This window comes from Danio rerio, chromosome 18 (genome assembly GCF_049306965.1).
Source record: "Danio rerio strain Tuebingen ecotype United States chromosome 18, GRCz12tu, whole genome shotgun sequence".
Lineage (NCBI taxonomy): Eukaryota > Metazoa > Chordata > Actinopteri > Cypriniformes > Danionidae > Danio > Danio rerio.
In genome coordinates, this window is record NC_133193.1 from 49,402,061 (window position 1) to 49,423,024 (window position 20,964).

General features: G+C 38.9%; 1 protein-coding gene across 7 annotated transcripts in view; it reads right to left on the minus strand.

Annotated features, from left to right (window-relative positions):
- Positions 1-20,964, minus strand: part of sphkap (SPHK1 interactor, AKAP domain containing) — a 202,478-nt gene that overhangs the window by 5,188 nt on the left and 176,326 nt on the right. For 3 of the 7 annotated variants that reach the window (XM_009293856.5, XM_068214699.2, XM_009293857.4), the window contains 5 exons: positions 17,201-20,549; positions 14,229-14,405; positions 9,792-9,875; positions 7,680-7,726; positions 1,017-1,201 (listed from right to left, as the gene is read on the minus strand). In XM_009293856.5, the coding sequence (XP_009292131.1) occupies positions 1,017-1,201; positions 7,680-7,726; positions 9,792-9,875; positions 14,229-14,405; positions 17,201-20,549 (3,842 nt within the window). Of the gene's footprint in view, positions 1-1,016; positions 1,223-7,679; positions 7,727-9,791; positions 9,876-14,228; positions 14,406-17,200; positions 20,550-20,964 lie in introns of all 7 variants that reach the window. The other 4 variants (XM_009293859.5, XM_073928751.1, XM_068214700.1 and 1 more) reach the window with 2 other exon arrangements.

The window sequence follows — 20,964 nt, forward strand, 5'->3', positions numbered from 1 at the left end:
TGAGTGTGAGTAAAGTAAATTTTCATTTTTGGATGAAGTATCCCCAAAATTGCTTAATTTAACGTAATGTAATGTAATATAAGGTGAGCATTTTTAAAGAAAACCCCTAAATCACTTCACAATAATGAGGGGAGTCTCTTCACACCACCACCAGTGGGATTTTTTAATGACCACAGAGAGTCAGGACTTCGGTTTAACTTCTCATCTAAAAGGTGACGCTCACCGACAGCATAGTGTCCCCTTCACTATACTGGGGCAATAGGACTCACTCAACTGCAGGTTGAGCGCCCCCTGCTGGCCTCACTAAAACCACTTCCAACAGCAACCTAGTGTTCCCATGTGGTCTCCCATCCAGGTACTGACCAGGCTCAGCCCTGTGAGTAACCGGTTTTGGGCTGCAGGGTGATATTACTGTGGCATAATTTAAACTTAAAAATGTTTACTTCGTTTATCTCCAATGGTAAACATGGTTATATACAAGAACAAAACATAAATATATAAATACACAAGAACCGACTGCTTTTAATTCAGTGACAGTGAGACTGTATGTCATGAATAAGTAATGCTCTGACTCTGCAGAAGTCTGTGTTTTCCTCTGCTACAGCCTCCACATGGACCTGCTGGTTAGTGATTCAAACAAACAACTAACCTTGAGTTGTCCCGAAGTCCCTTTGAGGCAAGTCATTTCCCATTCTGTTTGAATGGGGAAACATCAAATTCTCCAAATATTGCTAGCCAAGCTAACCATTCAATATTATATTAGGAATCACCAATAAAACTAAACATCAACTGTTTCATTAGTTTCATTTCTAAACGTTTGGATCATACAAAATCTGCAGAAACTCATATCTGGTTCGAGCCCCTCTCCAGGACAATCACCAGGTTATAGTGATCACTGATTGGCTCCTGTACTAGAAGGCAGGGCTTCATTCGCCATATTGACTATTACATCTACCCCATTCAAAACTATACGAGTGACATGTCTTGTGTGTCCTATAGTCTTTGGCTGTCCTCACCTTTGTAAGATTGTGCTGGTGAGTCTTTCTGAAGTAAAGCGCCGGGACGCCGAGTTCAGATGCTGAGATCCACTGCAGCGCGGCTCTCAGCTCTCCGTCCACACAGTCCGGCTCCAGGTCACAGTTCAGCACCAGGAGCTCCCGCTGACAGCTGCTGCCGGCCGTCGACAAGCCCGACGTCACCTCTGACAACACAACCAGTGTTACTACAAACAGGTCTACACACACACTCATTACATCATTAATGTAATTAACAGCTGCTTATTGAGTTCAAGGTTTGATACTCATCAGAACTTGAAGTGGTGATGAGGTCTTACAATAATCCGAGAAGGTCTTTAAAAAGTCTAAAAAAGATATTGCAGTTACCTTTAGGATTCCTGCATATACCCTGGAATGAATTCATCTCTCAGAGAGTTGTCATGAGAGAAATGAGCACACAGCCTAATGTATGTGGAGACCTTTACTTGAAGATCTCCTTTTATCAGGAGTGTGAGTGATAAAGAGCTCAGGGGGAAACAAGAGAGAGGCCTGAAATATTCTCAGAGCTAAACCCTCACTCCAGGACAGATGAGCTAATCGCACTTTTCTAGAGTTACTTTTAAAGCCAGAGGTTTTTAGCTGATCGTCTTAAACGTAACTTGAGCTTTTTCTTTCAGTACAGCTCTATCCTGCACAAAAATCAGCTCCACATTTAGTCTGTGCTGTTTCATTCTTGCTCGATCAACCGTCTTCTGTGTTTTAGCAGCGTCTTGTCTCTCTGCTTTGACTGTCAGCTCTTGTGTGTGTGGGTGTGTGTATGTTCCCAACAGGCACACAATGTCATAAGCAGGGCTCAACAATAAGGACTGCCCTATGTCGTGAGAGATGCTCGGGACAGTAGACAGAATGGTTACTTGCCCAATCGGACCAGTGCTGCCATGTCATTACATTTTGATTTGCCTTCGAGAATTTGTCAAATGCATGCAATTACAGTCTTAGAATCGAGAAATAATTTGTTCTTTTAAGTCTTTGGATGTTACCTTCTCTGTGAAGTCGTAAACACCATATTGGTTTTCAGTTCCTCTTATCTGATTGGATGTTGTGAGCCCGTTATTGTTTTCTATAACCTGGTAAAAACCAGTACAGTGAAGAGACAACAACACAACAGCCACATCAAATTATGAGGCTAAGAGAAAACATCTGTTTCTAACATTGTGGAAACAGACATTTACATGGGTACAACAACATGAAAAAAAAGTGATGTTTTGCATAGTTTGCCGTCACTTTTAAGTCGGCCACCTTTTGTTTTGCAATAAAATACATGCACATTTTCCATACTGCTATATTTTACAGCTAAATATTTTAACAATTTTTAAATATTTAAATTCTAGATTCACAGAAATTATTTTTGACACATTATTTAAAATATGTGTCTAAGAAATAGCTATAATTTATTATTATTATTTTGGTGCGGGGCCTGTGAAAATTTTGGCTGGGCAAGTAAAAATCTGAACCACTGGTCCAATCGGACCAGCGGAAAATATTCTTAGTGTTGAACCCTGATAAGACGTTAATATTAGGTTAGATTTAGGTTGTGATGTCAGAGTTCAGTGTTTAGCCAACATCAACGGACAAAGTCATTTTGACATCCAATAATGACATCATTAGACGTTGATATTTGGTTGAATTAAGGTTGTGTTGGAAAGTGACCAAAATCCAACGTCGAGGCAACATTTTAAACCAACGTCATATTGACGTGAAATACTGACATTTATTCATCAGGTTTGGCAACCAAATCCAATGTCTAAAAGACGTCATAGAGGTAACATCCAGACAACGTCAAGCTGTAACATCTATTAGACGTTGATATTTGGTTGATTTTAGGTCGTATTGAAAAGTGACCAAAATCCAACATTGAGGCAACATCTTAAACCAACGTCATATCGACGTCACATACTGACATTTATTCATCAGGTATGGCAACCAAAATCCAACGTCTGATAGACGTCATAGTGGTAACATCCACACAACGTCAAGCTGTGACATCTATTAGACGTTGATATTTGGTTGATTTTAGGTTGGACATTAGACATTAATGTTGGCCTGCTGTTGTGTTCTGACATCAACCCAATTTTCATTTCCAAACAAAATGCAACGTCCCCACAACGTTGGGGTACAACGTCAATCTGATGTCAAGTTGACGTCCTGTGCCTGCTGGGTTTGTGTGTGTGATTGTGTGTGGGTGTATCTGTATGTGAGAGAGTATGCTTGTGTGTATGTTTGAGTATGTGTGCATGTATGAGTTTGTGTATATGTTTGAGAGTGTGTGTGTGTGTATACAGTATATGTGTGAGAGAATGTGTGAGAAAGAGTGTGTGTCTGTGGCGATGTGTGTGTGTCTGAGTGCATTTATGTTTGAGTGTGTGTGTGTGTGTGTATGTTTGAGTGTGTGTATGTGTGTGTGTGTGTGTGTCTGTGTATGTTTGAGTGTGTGTATTTGTGTGTCTGTGTATGTTTGAGTGTGTGTATGTGTGAGTGTGTGTGTGTCTGTTTGAGTGCATGTATGTTTGAGTGTGTGTGTGTGTTTGAGTGTGTGTATATGTGTAAGTGTGTGTGTGTCTGTGTTTGTTTAAGTGTGTATATATATGTGTGAGTGTGTGTCTGTGTATGTTTGAGTGTGTGTATGTTTGAGTGTGAGTATATGCATAAGTGTGTGTGTGTGTGTCTGTGTGTGTCTGTGTATGTTTGAGTGTGTGTATATGTGTGAGTGTGTGTGTGTCTGTGTATGTTTGAGTGTGTGGATATGTGTGAGTGTGTGTGTGTGTGTGTGTGTGTGTGTGTGTGTGTGCTGTGAGGCAACAGTACTACCTACCTACTGCGCCACTGCGTCGCCCGTATTAATAATGTATTCATTGTATTGTTTATAAACACACTACAAAAAACAGGCTGCAGAAATACTTTGATTGACATCAGAGGGGGAAAGCCCCGCCCAATTGAGACGATCTCTCCCTCATTAGCATAACAGCCCAGAGTGAGCTCAATCTCATTTGAATTTAAAGCGACAGTCGCTAAAACAGCACAATTTAGATCAAAGCCTAAAAGGGGCAGTTTCAGAGAGTTATAAAACATTATTTGTGTTGTGTTTTGAGTTGAAACTTCACACACACACACTCTAGGGGGACCAGAGACTTATTTTACATCTTGTAAATAGAGGCGTAATCGGTCCCCTTTAAAACCTGTGGATCATATTCAGTATTTATTGAAATAAATCAGCCTTGGCAGCTTGATACTCACACTGAGCAACATGACAATGATGCTTTTATATTGTTTGTTTCAGCAGTCCGACACATTAACTTCTGGCTCGGAAACATCAAGCCCACTCACACTGCCCACACTGACGCTTCATGCATTTTCATCATTACATCTAATCACTTCCAAAGTCAAATTCTAGAGGCCGTTTGCATGAAAAACAGCTAAAGTTGAAAAAAGTGTCTCATCTAAAGCCACTGGTGCCCCATCAAAAATGCCCGATTTCCTCATTCAGAGTGAAAGTTCACTCTCCAGAAGAATATGCAACATTTATGTTAAAAAAAACGCCCAGTTCAGACTGAATGCATTAGCACAGAAGTGTGAAGAGCAGTGATACTGTGAATTACTTTAAACTCACCTGCCTGCCAAAAACAGCCAGTATTATTGCTAGAAGACATACAGTGGGAGAAATAAGTATTGAACACGTCACCATTTTTCTCAGAAAACATATTTCTAAAGGTGCAGCAGGAGTCAGCAGCTGAAATCTCTCAGTAGTTCTTCATCAACCCTCTGCCCTTCGTCATTGTAAATGAATATGAGCTGCTTCAGTTCAACATCTACATTATCAGAAGGATGAAGATGAAACCAGGGTGGACATTTCAGCAAGACAATGATCCAAAACACAGCCAAGGAAACTCTCAGATGCTTTCAGAGAAAGAAAATCAAGCTGTAGAATGGCCCAGCCAATCACCTGACTCGAATCCAATAGAAAATAAAAAATGAAGAGCAGATTTGACAGATGAGACCCACAGAACCATCAAGATTTCTACACTCGATTGAAGCCTGTGAGAAACTCACACCTGAGCAATGCATGTGAAAACATGTTTCAGCAGTTCAGCACATTCTTCCTGTGCCCTTCCATTGTTATTAAACACAACTCCATTCTCAGATTTTTTCATCTTTTTTATGTTTGTATTGTTTATGGTTTTAACCAAAATATTCTCAATTCCATGTTAACTGCTCCTTTAAGAACATTACTGCCAGGAAAAAAACATGACATGTTCTGTACTTATTTTTCACACTGTATGATGCTATTTTAAAAGTTAAGTTTTTTGGGTGTACTAGAATTAAAAATCACATACATGTACAACTTTAATCTTCCGATTAAGCCCTGTGGTTTGTGATTTAGGGAAAACATCAAGCATATGTCGAAAATAATCACCATATTCTGAATTCTGTGGCCATTGTCAACAAAAAACTGTCAATGCTCAGTATTTACATACTTATCATTCATTCACTTTCCTTCGGCTTAGTCACTTATTTATTAGGGGTCCCCACAGTGGAATGAACCACCAACTATTCCAGCATATTTTTTACGCAGATGATGCCCTTCCTGCTGTAACCCATCACTGGGAAACACCCATACACAGTCATATTCACTCATACACTACAACCAATTTTCTTTATCCAGTTCACCTATAGCGCATGTGTTTGGACTGTGGGGGAAACAGAACAACTTGCAAACTCCACACAGAAATGCCAACTGGCCCAGCAGGCACTCGAAACAGCGATCTTCTTGCTGTGAGGCAACAGTGCTAACCACTGAGCCACTGTGCTGCCCATACTAATATATATTTATATTGGTTCTTAGGATGTTATAAAAGTGTAACACTTGTACTCTTGTGCATCCTCATTGTCATTTCTTGTTAGGCTTCTTTTATTATTTTGGCCGGTATTAAAACCACATACATTTGATCTAAATTATTATATATTTTTTTTGTTAATTCACTCTCATGATTATCAAAGATTCTCTGTTAACAGTTTGGAAAAAAAAATACTGGAAAATTGTAGCTATAAAAAAAAAAAATTTGGCTTTTTTGCAAACATTTTTTTTGTTTTTTGCCACCCAGGCTCATTACAGATATGTACCCAGGTATACATTTCGGGGGACAGTGAAATACGTAACTGGAGGTATGCCTGCTCATGGTTTTTGTTTTTGCAAATCCACCAGAGGCCGCTGTGTATGGTTTTTGATGATATTAAATTTCACTTGCGCACCATCTTCTTGCGCAAATCCAAAACAGGGTGCAATATACACTTCAGCCGACCAGGCCAGCTTGCTGTTCCTTAAACCCAACCAATAGTGCTTTCAAAAGCAATCTAGAAAAAGATAAGTGGTCAGCTGGTAGCGCTTAAAGGAACAGAAGCTGTGGGGGCATCATTATGTCCCGTAGCATTCGTTTTAAAGATGGAATGCAGCCATACTACATGCAGTCTGGCTACATAATTCACACTCTCCAGAAATATAGACAGAGATACATATCCACATTGAGCCGTGTTGTTTTTTTCCACCAGAAGTTTCTACTTCTAAACACTAAGTAAACTAAAGTTATGTATCGGATCCGGCACAAAAATCACAATAAATCAGTTTCCAGCTTCCAAGGAATCTAATGCAATCATAAACATACACAATCAATACTTCTGTTGGTTTTGCCATCACAGTTTAAACTTGAGTCAGATTCTGACAGTGCAGATGATCACTCGTAGACGATCAATAAATACAAGTTTACAAGCACAGCTTCAGCAAAACATGTCACAGTGGAAAGACTTTTATTTTGTAATTTTCAGCAAATACACAATGACAAACAACACTATAATTCACCAGAGCATCACCTGCTTTCTTTCCGCAGTCCAAACACATGCGCTATAGGGGAATTGGATAAAAATACTGGCCGAAGTGTATGAGTGTGTGTGTGGATGTAAGTGAATGGGTGTTTCCCAGTACTGGGTTGCAGCTGGAATGGCATCTGCTGCTTAAAACATATGCTGGAATAGTTGGCGGTTCATTCCATTTTGGCAACCCCTGATAAACAAGGGACTGAGCTGAAGGAAAATGAATTAATGATTGTAAACGGAAACAATAAATGGTCTTGGATTGATATAAATCCTACAGAAACACAGTTCATACCTTCAATGAGCTTTGTGGATTTGCATATCTTACACTGTACATGCACAAACAGATACTAAAAGCAAACATTACTGTATTATTATGTGCTCTTTAAAGGTCTTTAAGTGTTTTTTAGACGTTGTGTGCTCCAAAACTAATACAATTCGCATTTAGAAAATATAAACTGGATAAACATGGAAAAATTTACCCTTCCGCCTAAGTGAATCAACGATTTTATTATGGTCACCTCATAGTTCAGTTTCTCATCAAATCTTCTGACCAATCAAATGCTCTCTAGTGTCTGACTAGCCCCGCCCCTTTAAGACGCTTCTCATTTGCTTTTTATTTGCTTCAACACTATTTTTTGTAAGGGGAGGAGCTATTATATGCCCCGCCCTCTCTTCATGTTGAGATCACGTCTAATTTCAATTAATAATGCACATTTGAAAGCACTTTAAATAGCAATTGCATGCATGTAGTTGACTCACCGTCCGCCTGGTCCTGACAGTGCGAAGTCTTCCTCTCCCTCTCCTCACTGCAGACAGAGACACTATCATTATCATCCTGTATAGGGAAACACTGGCCCCGTTCCAGTCACCTCACGGAGCCCTTCAGGGGCCCGACTGTACAGAACTCGTCTAATAAGCTCAAAATAGTAAATGACTGCAAGCTTTTGGCCACAAAGCCCATTAAAGCGCCGATGTTTGAGACTGTTCCCAGACGCAGCAAACGGCAGTGCTTAGTGAGCACATTTACACACACACTCACACACACACACACACCAGCTGTACATTTCTGCTTCCCAAAATGTTCTTATTAAGAAAATTCCCAAAACATGCACTTTTCACTCTTGTGTTTGAATGCAAACTGCATATATTTTAGTACTTATTTTAATACTTCACACTTATTTCCTTATAAATGTATTTTACATGATAAGTACAAAAAGTAGTTAAAAGGATATTTAATAAATAAATTTATTTAAAAAAATTGAAAAAAAAAATTGGCATAAAATCATGCATCATTGCATTTTGTTATTAGGCATTCATTTTATGATTAATTATTAATATTTGCCCCTTGCGTTTAGCTTAATTAAAAATTACAATTATAGCTAATTATGCTTAATTTTTTATATTTCCCATTTGCGTTTGGCTTATCAAAATATTATGATTGACTATAATTATGATTATGTCCCCCTAGCATCTGGCTTAATTAAATATTATAATTAATTATAGCTAATTATGCTTAATTATTAATATTTCCTCCTTGCGTTTGGCTTATCTAAATACTATAATTAATTATAACTAATTATGCTTAATTATTAATATTTCCTCCTTGCGTTTGGCTTATCTAAATACTATAATTAATTATAACTAATTATGCTTAATTATTAATATTTACCCCTTGCGATTGGCTTATCAAAATACCATATTTAACTATAATTATTATTATTTCCCCTTTTACGATTGGCTCAATTAAATATTATAATTAATGATAGCTAATATGCATAATTATTAATATTCCCCACTTGTTTTGGCTTATTTAAATATTATAATTAATTATGCCTAATTATTAATATTTCCCCCTTTCATTTGGCTTTTCTAAATATTATAATTAATTATGCTTAATTAATATTTCCCCCATGCATTTGGCTCATTTAAATATTAATATTAATTATGCTTGATTATTAATATTTCCCCCTTGCGTTTGGCTAATCTAAATATTATAATTAACTATGCTTATCTAATATTTCCCCCTTGTGTTTGGCTTATTTAAACATTATAATTAATTATGCTTAATTATTATTCTTTCACCCTTATGTTTGGCTTATTTAAACATTATAATTAATTATGCTTAATTATTATTCTTTCACCCTTATGTCTGGCTTATTTAAATATTATAATTATTTATGCTTAATTATTAATATTTCCCTCTTGTGTCTGGCTTATTTAAATATTATAATTAATTATGCTTAATTATTACTCTTTCCCCCTTATGTCTGGCTTATTTAAATATTATAATTATTTATGCTTAATTATTAATATTCCCCCCTTGTGTCTGGCTTATTTAAATATTATAATTAACAATATTTCTCCCTTGAATTAGATTGCTACAATAGGTTAAGATCTGTGCTAATACTTTACGATACAGCTGCCCTAATGTGAGTTTGTATTTACTAACATGAATGAAAAATAAACAACTCATTTATTACAGTATTTACTCGACTTCAGTTACTGAAAACGAAGTCGTTCATTGTTAGTTCATGTTAACTCACAGTCTAATTTTAACTAATGTTAACAAGTGTAATGTGTATTTTAATAATGCGTGAGTAAGTCTTGAACTCTGATTAATAAATGCTGTACCATTGTTGCTCATTATTAGTTCATGTTAGTAAACACATAAACTAACAGTAACGAATGAAACCTTATTATAAAGTGAGCAGATTTGTCTTTCTTTAGCCTGGAAAGTTGTCTTCTCAGCTCAGCAGAATGTGCCTCTTATGTCCCTTTACAACAGGAAGCAAATACGAGCATTTGCTGGGACTCTGAGTGTTAGTACAGTTATTATCAGAGCAGATCTGAGCGAGTGTTTCTGCTGGATACCTGATTAGGTTGCTGGAGATGGAGAAGTCCGGAAAGCCCTCTAGGTCGGCCAGTCCCAGACTAGAAGTGCTGCTGTTCCCATTTCTGAAACACACAGAGTGAATTATCAATATGCACACAAACACTACCTCAGAAAGGTCAGGAATAATTGTGATTTTCGACATTTAAAGTTGCAAGGTTGCATTTATTCAATAAAAAAAAATTGTATTATTACAGTATGAAATGAATCATTTCTCTTTTAATATACAGCTGAAGTCAGAATTATTAGCCTATCTCTGTATATTTTTCCCCAATTTCTGTTTAACGGAGGGAAGATTTTTTCAACACATTTCTAGACATAACAGTTTTAATAACTCATTTCTAATAACTGATTTATTTTATCTTTGTCATAATGACAGTAAATAACATTTTACTAGATATTTTTCAAGATTCTAGTATTCAGCTTAAAGTGAAATTTAAGGGCTTAACTAAGTTAAATAGGCAAGTTAGGGTATTTAGGCGAGTCACAGTATAATGATGGTTTGTTCTGTAGACAATTGAAAAAATATTGCTTAAGGGGGCTAATAATATTGAACTTAATCTGTTTATTAAAAAATTAAAGCTGCATTTATTCTAGCCTAAATAAAACAAATAAGACTTTCTCCAGAAGAAACAATATTATCAGACATACTGTGAAAAATTCCTGCTCTGTTAAAGGTGCTGTATGTCAGTTTTTGACTCTTTTAAACCATAAAAACACCATAATATGGTTGCAGATATTTCAGAAACATGTGAACATTCTTGTATATCATTAAAAACAATGCTGAAGTCAGATATTCTGCTTTGAAAATGTGTGTCATGTGCCGAAACGTCTGTCTTTGTTTTGGTTCTTTTAACCCGCTCAATGTCAGTTTAGCCAATTATATTTCAGCACTCCGGGTTGCCTTGTTGGAAAACAGATTCAGAGTTCCACATGCAGATATAAATTAGCAAATAATATAAATATTACGAACGTAAACATTAGGTGACAGATTGCATTGTAACCCCGTGTCTTAACAACATGCTACGTGACAAGATATGCAGTGATGAGAAATTTGGCTGTTTGCACCAGACGAAAAACAACAGAAATGTATATACAGCCATTCAGAAGCACAGAATATGCACTCACTCACTTTATAATCTAAATAATGTAGATGCTGAATCACTGATATGTGTTGGTTTTGAGCGACAGTTCTAGTTCAATTTCAGATGGTTTATTTTATTTTCAAGATCTGAGGTGAATCTGCTGCTGCTTTCAGTAGTATAGAGGTAAATGCCATTCAAACTCACGTTATTAGCTTTTAACATTAAATAAAGGACATGAGGTTTACCTGATGTGATCATTCTCAGTTTATCCTGTTATTTAGCTGCAAGAAATAGCCTTTTCTAATATATCAATTCATTGTAATAAGGTTTTTTAGAACAAAAACTCCTTTAAATATGGAGAATATTCCTTCTATCGCGTGCCGTTGCTTTTATTTAGAACACGGTTTAAATCAGCCTTAAGGCTCAATCGTCAGACTTGATCTTGTTGATCCTCAATCTGGCAACCTGCGCTTGTGTATGTTTTGATCCAGGAATGCAATACCTAGTTCAACCACTGGGTGTCACTCTTACAAACTGCACCTTTAAACATCATTTGGGAAATATTTAAAAGAGAAAAAAAAATTCACAGCAGAGAGAATAATTATGACTTCAACTGTATATTCAAAGAGAAAACTACTATTTTAAATAAAAAAATAAACCTAAATACGCTATAAAAAACTTCCTTCGACATGATAAAAAATTCTGAATTATTCCAAATGTCTGGCAGTGCAAATTACGCAAAACATTTCCCTTTTATTTATTGTCAGAATCATAAATGCAGAAGCTCCTGATTTCTCTCAGCAATGATCAGTAAGCCGTGGATAACAGCATGAACACTGGCATGGGATTCATTAGCATGGGCATCAGCTCCACTGCCAGCTGATGACTATGAATGTGTGCCTGTAAACTTTCCCCCTGACCGGGCAGAAAGAGAACTGCGAATGAAGCGGGGGTTAAAGCCGGATGGAAGCAAATGTTCGGATATCCAGACGTGGGAAAGTGAGGATGGCATTAAGCTGGCACAGGTAAGACCCCCTTTATATCCTTTTCATGGGGAGTGTAAACAGGAAGTGACACGTGGCACCTGCCTGTCTCAGTGAAGCTCCATGCTGACAGATTGAGAATTTCCCTAGGTGTAAACTGTACTTCAGACTGGAGTCTACTAATTCACTAGACCAGGGGTCTCAGCGTCAGTTCCTGGAGGGCCGCAGCCCTGCTTCAACACACTTACCTGTTGGTTTCAAACAAGCCTAAAGGAATCATTTAGTTGGATTAGGTGTGTTTAATCAGGGTTGGAACTAAACTGTGCAGAACTTCGGCTCTACAGGAACTGACTTTGCCACCAGTGCACTAGACAGTGTGTTAATGCTATCAATGCTTACAGTGTTTTTAGTGCTTGTGTGTGTGTTTGTGTAGAAAAAAACCCTTGATGTAAAGATTACAACACTGAACTGAAGAGTTTGGAGATGGGAATCATATTAGTTATCATTAGTCCACATTTTTCGTGAATATTAGTTATGTTTTTATGATTTTAGTTCATGTTGCAATCATTTTGGTTTCATTTTGTAAATATTAAATATTTAATTTTGTAAAAAAAACAACAACTTATTTCTGGTTTGTTATTTAAGCTAAACTAAATAAAAACAAGAAACATCGCTCGGGCTCATAGTTGAAATAAATGTAGCTTTATAAATTCATTTTTCCATTTTTACGATTTTAGTGCACATTTTAGTAATTTTGGGTTAATTATATTATTTTGTATTTATTTTTGTTTTGTTATTGTTGGCTTGTTATTTAAGTCAAACTAAATGAAAATGGGAAACGTTTCACTGACTAATAGTTGAAATAAATGTGGCTTTTATGTTTGATCTATTTTTAGGTAACTTTTTTAAAAATTCGAGTAACACATTTGATGGTTGTAGCTAAGTATAAAATATAACGTAAGACATATTGGGTTGTTTGCCATATTTGACTACTTCTCCAATTAAAATGTTTAAAGTAAAACATTTTCTTTTCAATGTTGCTTTTATTTTATTTTTTTATTTCATTTAGTTAAGTCCAATATTTTTGGTGAATATTTCTAATTAGTTATGTTTTTTTAACGATTTTAGTAATTTTGTGATAATATTTCCATTTCAATTTATTTTTGTTTTGTTATTGTTGCTTTGTTATCCAAGTTAAACTAAATTAATATGAGAAAACGTCACTCTGGCTAATAGTTTAAATAAATGTAACTTTTATATTTTATTGCATTTTCGGTAACTTAAAATTCAAGTAACAAATATTAAGATCGTAGCCAAGTATAAAATGTAGAGTAAGACATTGGGATGCTTGTCATCTTTTACTATTTCTCCAATTAAAATGTTTAAAGTGAAACATTTTCTTTTCAATGTTACTTTTATTTTATTTTTTAGTTTCAATTAGTTAAGTTCAATATTTTTGGTGAATATTTCGAATTAATTACATTTTTTATGATTTTAGTTCAGTCATTTTTTAATTTTCCTTTGGCTAAGTACCTTATTTATCAGGGGTCACCACAGTGGAATGAATCGCCAACTATTCCAGCATATGTTTTATGCATTGGATGCCTTTCAAGCTGTAACATTTTTTTACAATGTTGCTTTTACGTTATTCAATCTTATTTTTTTATTTTATTTGATTTGACTCGTAGACATAAATTTTGCCAGAAAAAATTGCATTATAGTTTATAAGAAAAGTATTTTAAGGTTTTGTGTGTTATTAAATCGTTTTAAAGTCCTTCCAAAAATCATGTTGAGACACTCTAAATATTTCAAACAGCAAGGGTTAACATGAGGCCCTTTTTTCCACACTGATATTCTGCTGGGGATCCCTAAATTCTGTTCTTGCCACTGTCTAAATAATTAAGTTAAAATAAAGAAGAAAAAAAAGGACATAGTGTTATAACTGAAGTCTGGGATAAACCATAAATCACATTACATGCATATGAATTTTTTAATGATCTCTATGCGTGAATGTCTCTGAAAGTCATTGCATCTCATCACTGTGTCTGCATTTATGTGCTAGGTGGTGATCCAGAGGCTTTTAAAGGTTGGCTAAGGACTAATCACACAAGCCAAATCACATTAATATCAATTAAGATGTGTCAAAACGGTTATATTAGTTATTACACACTAAGGGAAAAGAGCACTCATCAGAACTAATAACCTGCTGCCATTAAGATGAGGGAAGCAAGCTCACATATGGGTGCTAAACTGCGCTTCAGAACTGCATTTAGCACATGTAGCTTAATGAAAAGCCAAATGGAGAAGCCACACTGTCCAGCAAGGCATGATGGGCTACTGGAAGACTGACCCCTCGCTTAGCTGGATAAAGCTACTGGTGGTCTCCTCCTGGGGGTCGTCTTCAGTGGCAATCTGTGCCCAGCTGCCTGAGCCACTTTCCTCACTGCTAGCGCTGAGAGACCGCCGCTCCACCTCCACACCAGCAGGGGGCACTGTGGCCACTGAGGAGACCCTGTCTGAGTCACTGCTGAGGGGGGAAAGAGGACACAACCAGCCATTTCTACAGCGAATTTAGCAGCTAATGCTTTATTTTATTTAAGCTCTGAAAGGATCCCCAAATTATCTGTCACTGTTCTTTTGAAGCAAGTGGCTAATACGTACCTTGAAAGACAGCTACATTACAGGAACTATTCATTCATTTTCCTTCGGGAAAGTCGCTTATTCATCAGAGGTCGCCAAGGCGGAATGAACCACCAACTATTCCTGCATATGTTTTAAGTATCTGTGATATACGTATATTGGGAATTTAATTTATTGGGAATTTGGGGATTTGGTCTACTTGGGAATAATTCATTAATTTAGAATGCTTTAATCCCTCTTGAAATGCTCACACAGGTCTTAAAGCCACATGAATATGATAGACTTTTGCTCCATTATGGCTAAACTCAACAGTAAAGGTCATTGCACATTGAATCCGAAATTTTCGCTTGTAATTTCCGCACATGGCAGCACAGTGGTGCAGTGGGTAGCACAATCGTCTCACAGCACGACGGTCACTGGTTCGAACCCCGGCTGGGTCAGTTGGCATTTCTGTATAGAGTTTGCTTGTTCTCCCCGTATTCGTGTGTGTTTTCCCCCAGAGTCCAAAGACCTGCGGTACAGGCGAATTGGGTAAGCTAAATTGTCCATATAGTGTATGTGTGGGAATGAGTGTGTATGGATGTTCCCAGCTGGAAGGGCATCCACTGTGTAAAACATTTGCTGGATAAGTTGACGGTTCATTCCACTGTGGCGACCCGTGATTAATAAAGGGACTAAGCCAAAAAGAAAATGAGTGAATTTTCGCACGTTAAAAAATTAATTTGACCTCACGTTGTGTCAATCGTTTTGAAAAACTGCCTCCAAAACTTTCATCTGTCATACAAAAAAAAAAAAGGTTAAGGGTTAGATTTTTTTTCATTTATATCATCTGAAAAAATTGCTTTGAGAGTTTTTTTGAGAGTCGCCGTACATGCGAAAAGCTAAATACAGAATGCTGTCATTTGAGCTACGAATAACTTTTTGACATTTTGCATAAAATAAATACAGAATGTGGTCCTGCCAGTTTCTGTTCAGGATTTGTTCACGTAGGTAAATGTGTGAAGTATCACAAGCAATGTATCAAAATTCTACTGATTTCCTAAAATAAATTTTGCATCTGTGGTAGGGGTGTGAACCTACACTGGTCTCACGATTCAGTTCGGTAAAGATTATCATGCCATTGTTCGGTTCAATATTCGATATCTCGGTGCATTGACGATGCTTTCCATACACAATAAGATTTTTTTCTTCACAACACAAGAATTATTTTTTATTAAAATGTATAAAAATATTATTTGATATACAATTTTTTCCTTTAATACAAGGCAAGCAGTAAGATATATGAACTGTACCTTTAATTTGACCTGCTCAAAGAAAACACTTGTTTTCAATGTTTCAAACAAAACCCCAAATACATGCACAGCAGACAGCATGAGCATTTATAGCAAATAAACTAATGTTAATATTATCCCGCTTGCTTTATGAGTGCTGTCAAGTGAGGTCTTATACCCTATGATTGGTTATTGTCTTCACCTGCTCAACAGAACGGGTTGCGATTGGCATTAGAAATGAAAGCGCTGTTCATTCATGAGTGACGCAGGAAGAACAGCCGCGGTTACAGTCTATATGTGCATAATACATGGTTCTCACAGGTAATCAGGTAATCGATAGACAGTGGAGAACACTTGCACCACAGGCACGCTCATGTCTGGATCCATTAGTATCGCTTTAACAGCCAAGAGGAGAGGAAACCTCACCAACACGCCAGTGGGTGAAATGTCCAAAGTGAGAGGGAGAGAGAGGCAGAGATGTGTTTTACAGCATGTCTCCCTAGTAGTGAAATAGCGGCTCATGTGCTGTGCCTTCTTAAGTGCTAATGAAAGACTTTCCAGCAAACTCACAAGCAGCTGAATTGTGCATAATTATCTACCTTTTAAGTTGTAGGAGCGTTTTATTTAGTCGCCCTCACCTCCTTTGCCATCGTATTCCACTGCGACATCGAGCATAGGAGGTAAATGACGTCAGTACATAATAACCAGTTCTGATCTATTACTGAACCGATATCGAATTGTCCCCATCTGCATCACGGTACACCGAAGAAACGATTAATTTTGACACCCCAAATTTGTGGATATTCCAGCGCAGCTCTTTGATAAGCAGACTTCGCCTTCGTCATGCAGTATTGGAGAAGAGAGGGGAGAACAATGTATGGACTTCAAAATCTTTTGTGTTTTATTATAATGAATTAATTCATATGGGTCGGACTCATCATGCAAGATTTGTCTACGTGATGAAATTTTCAAAAAGAATACGAAAAAAAAATGTATACGAAAATGTTAGATTTCAGTGTGCAAAACCGTTTACTCGACAAATCTCATGTGTTCTTAACTGAGGCTCCTGGTCAAGTATAATCCAGACTTAAAATTGCAACTGGGATAAACTGCACAACTGCGATGCAACTATAGTGCATGCACATATTGCAATATCAATTCTGAAACGATATCCTGTGCAGCCCTAAAACGGGTATAACACTGTATATAAAACCATATGTAAAAAGAGAGATTTAAAGAGAAAACCAACCTTTCTAACCCTTTATAGAACAATGCCCCTTTATTCACAAAGCAAACCTTGTGTTTTTTTTTTTATCTTCTGGAGAGGTGTAAAAAGGTCATGAGCAGTTACAAGAATAAAGGCTTAACCTCTGCGAGAAAGCATGTCTGTGAGCTTTTATGTAGACTCTACCTGCTTTTGGTTGCTGTCTCACTCCCTTTGCCACTTTGTTGCTGGGTCTGATGGGATGCCTCCCTGTGGTGGGTCTCAACCCCTCCCTTCTCTTCCGAGGCCTCTTCTCTTTGATCTGGTTCAATGTGAATCAAGGGTACCTCTCTCTGTCCGCGCCATGCCTGCCTCACACAGGAGGAACTGTAAGAGCTACAGCTGTTTTCCTGATGCTCCACGCCTGGCCGGTTTCCACTGTTGTTGCAACGGGAATGTTTAAAGCCGTGTCTCCTTTCTCCAACTGGAATATGTGGCTGACAAGCAGCCGCAGTGACATCCTGCTGGCCTCCAAGCTGTGATTTGCCACTCTCTACGATGTCTGCCGCTAGACGATTAGCAAACTGCTGTACATGTGGCTGTGAGTCTGCAGAATCGAGTTCCAGACTGTCCTCTGAGGGCTCGGCAATTATCTTATTCTTGCGCATTAGAGATTCGATAGAGCTGGACCAGGTTTCATGAATCAGCATGTCTGTGATTTGGTCTGTTTGGCCGCGTTTATACAAGCAGGAATCGGACTTGCAGAGTCCAGATGACGACACAGAGTTAGTTGGATAGATGTTAAGCGAGTCCCCGTGTACATTTTGAGCAAAGCCATCGAATGAATTGGCCTTGATAGGCGAGTTTACAGTTAGTCTGGAATCTGAAGACCGCCTGTCAGGAACAGAAGACTGACGGATACAAAAAGGGGTTCTGGGGGACGGGGGTAGCAGGCTATTACTCCACTCTTTGGTCTTGGTCATACTGTAGTCCTTGTTTTCCTTGTCCATATCTTTCAGCATGAAGCGATAAAACTCTTCTGTGATACTCTCAGTGCTGGACTGCTTCGAGAGACAAGATGATGTACGCACATTGAGGTGTCCGTTTTTTTTACTGGCAGCCTGCTGAACAGCTGCTGCAAGGATGCTGCTGGCATTTTTCCCAGCATAGTAGTCCAGCAGAAGGTCAAACCCTCGACCCTCTGTCTCCATCTGGTTCACCATGAAGCGAGAGAACTCATCCGTAATGCTCTCACAGCTGGACTGCTTGGAGATAGAGCTTCCTCGGCTCAAATTATGCCCAAGCCTGTTTCCTGGACCCAAAGTATTTGATGTCCCGGAGGGATCTGCATCCTCCTCTGGAATGCTCTCATAGCTTGATGCCTTCCCCCTGCTACTCCATCTCTCACACTGCAGGCGGCTGCGGGACGACTGCCCAGATTTGGAAGTGTCCACTACACTTAATTCTGGGCAGTTCATTATCCTGGCAGTGACCTCTGATGCAAAGAGCGCGAATGGATCAGTGGTTGTGGGTTCATCTAAGTTAACGGTTTCATCTACAACACGGTTGACCAGGCGCTCCATGAGTTCGGGCTGTTCTTCGGTTTTACGTTTGATTTCACTGAGACGTGGCGGTCTGTGCTTCTTGGTGACCGAGGTGCCATTTTGTGTCTCCTTTCGGCGGAGAGCTGCAGCTGTGCGGCAGGGCAGAAGCAGCCCTTCTGGACCTTCCGAGCCACCATTTAATGCGCAGAACCACGGCTGCTTTCCACTTGAGTTCTCCAAGCATATCGCTGCCAGCTCTGTAGCCATGGAGACCACTGTGGTCGCCAAATCTTCAGCAAAGCACGTGACAGGAGTTTTGGACTCCCCCGAATCCATTTTAAGTGCCACAAGTGCTCCAGAAGAGGACGATAAAGACTGCTGCCTGGTCTCGCTCTCTCCTCCTGCCCTCCCTCGTTGCATGTGAAGTGGTGAGCTTTCTGCTGAAGGGAGCGCAGAGTCTGCATTCTTGTCACTCCTGCCCAGCTGCCCTTGCAGGTCAGACTGCTCTTTGACCATAGTGGCTGTCACTCTGTTCAGAGCAAGTCTGTAGGGTTCCTTCAGTCTGGCTTCATTTTCTCTTTCCTCCTGTATGTGTTTCTGCTCTCTCTCTCTCTTTCCTATTAGAGCAGATAACTTCTCCACACTGCTTCGCCTTTCACCATGATTATAAGCCTGGCTTGGCTCAATCAAATGCTGCAATTGGCTCAATGCTTCCCTGCCAGCTTTGGAATCAGCCTCATATGCCCTATAGCCGACACTGCCTTCCTGCCCATCACATGATTCCATATTACAATTTGAAATGTCACTTATTTTCCTTGATGTTACACACAGTACATCAAAGAGCAAATTATTCACACAATCCGAGAGGAAACCCTCAATGTTAGGGGCATCTTTTCCAGGACCCTCAAGTTCTTTTCTCTTCTCCGCCTTCTCAAGGGCATACTGAAAGATACTGTCAGATATTTCTTGAGTGAAGTTATCCACATCTTGTTGCTCCTGATACGGTCTTCTTGGATTTGTGATGCCATCCACTATCTTGTTATGTGTGGTCTCAAGGAAATTTGCAACACTTGAATAACTTTGTCTGTGAGTGAATACAGCTGAAGCTTCCCTGAGGAGAACTTCAGCCACATTGGCTCGAAAGGCCTCAACGCTGGTGCCCTCTGCTATGCTACAGTGAAGAGGTATTGCAGTTGAAGCTTGGGCAACTGACAGAAGTCCCATAGAGGCGGAATACATGTCTGCCAAGTCTTCATTGTCCCCAGAGTCATCTGCTAGATCGACCGCAGCTACAGCTCCAGCGACCTGAGACATGCCACATACCGCAGATGAAAACGAATACTCCCCTTGATCAGTTTCACTTTCTTCCTCTTCATCTTCACACTCATATTCCTCTCCTGACTCTAGTGTGAGTTGTTCTGTGACTTGAGGGGTGGTAATGGTACCAATGACACTTGCAGCACATGCCAAAGCTATTTCCAATGGCTTAGCAGGGTGTCCAACTGGCGAGTTGTGCGGGGGATGAGTACCATGCTTTGCTTTGGCCTTATTTCCACTATCATGCTCTGATGTTGCATGTGACTGCACTTCCGGCCATTCTGTTACCTCCTCACTGTTATCAGGACTTTGGACAATCACAATTTTAGGAAGTTCGAATGAGCAAGCTCGAGCCCTCTGTGGTGCCTCAGTGGAATGGCTTATATCACTTGACACACTCACTGCTGCTTCTGCAACAAATGATGGCTCATCTTGTGACAAACGAATAAAAGCATCTTGCAGGACTGACTCAGCCAGATTGGTGGCGTAGTGACCGGCTGACTCCTTGACTTGTTTTGGGGTGGTGGGTCGGCCTCTTGCAGGGGCGGAATATGTTCTTGAAAGCTTTTGGGAGTTGGAAGAGGTGCAGAGGGTTTCAGAGTCCTCACTGTCCTCTCTCTCTATTTCACTCCTTTTTTGAGCGTGGGCTGCTCTCAACACCTTAACAGACTCGGGCATGAGAGAATTCTCAGGATCTGCGAAAAAAAGAAAGACACATGGCATGGTTGGTGAGGATTTGAAAGGGGGGGGGGGCACAGAGAGAGAGAGAGAGAGAGAGAAAGAGAGAGAAAATAGATCATGATTCAATCCCAATTCTATTTTTGTACCCCTACCCCTTCGCCCTTGAAACTTGAAGGCTTCAAAAAAATCCCCCCTAAAGAAATGGGACATGACTACAACACCTGCAAACATCATCATATGTCATCGCGATCTCCTGCTTCATTTAAGACTGACGATCGCGACTGCTGTAGTTATTCCAGTTATTTGTAGGTATTTATCCAGTCCTTCCCCTTAGCCCTACGCCTTCAAGCTGAAGAGAATTGGGAGAAGGTACTGGGTAAGGAGAAGGGCTAAGAGCTAGAATTGGGATTGGGCCCAAATCTAGACCTC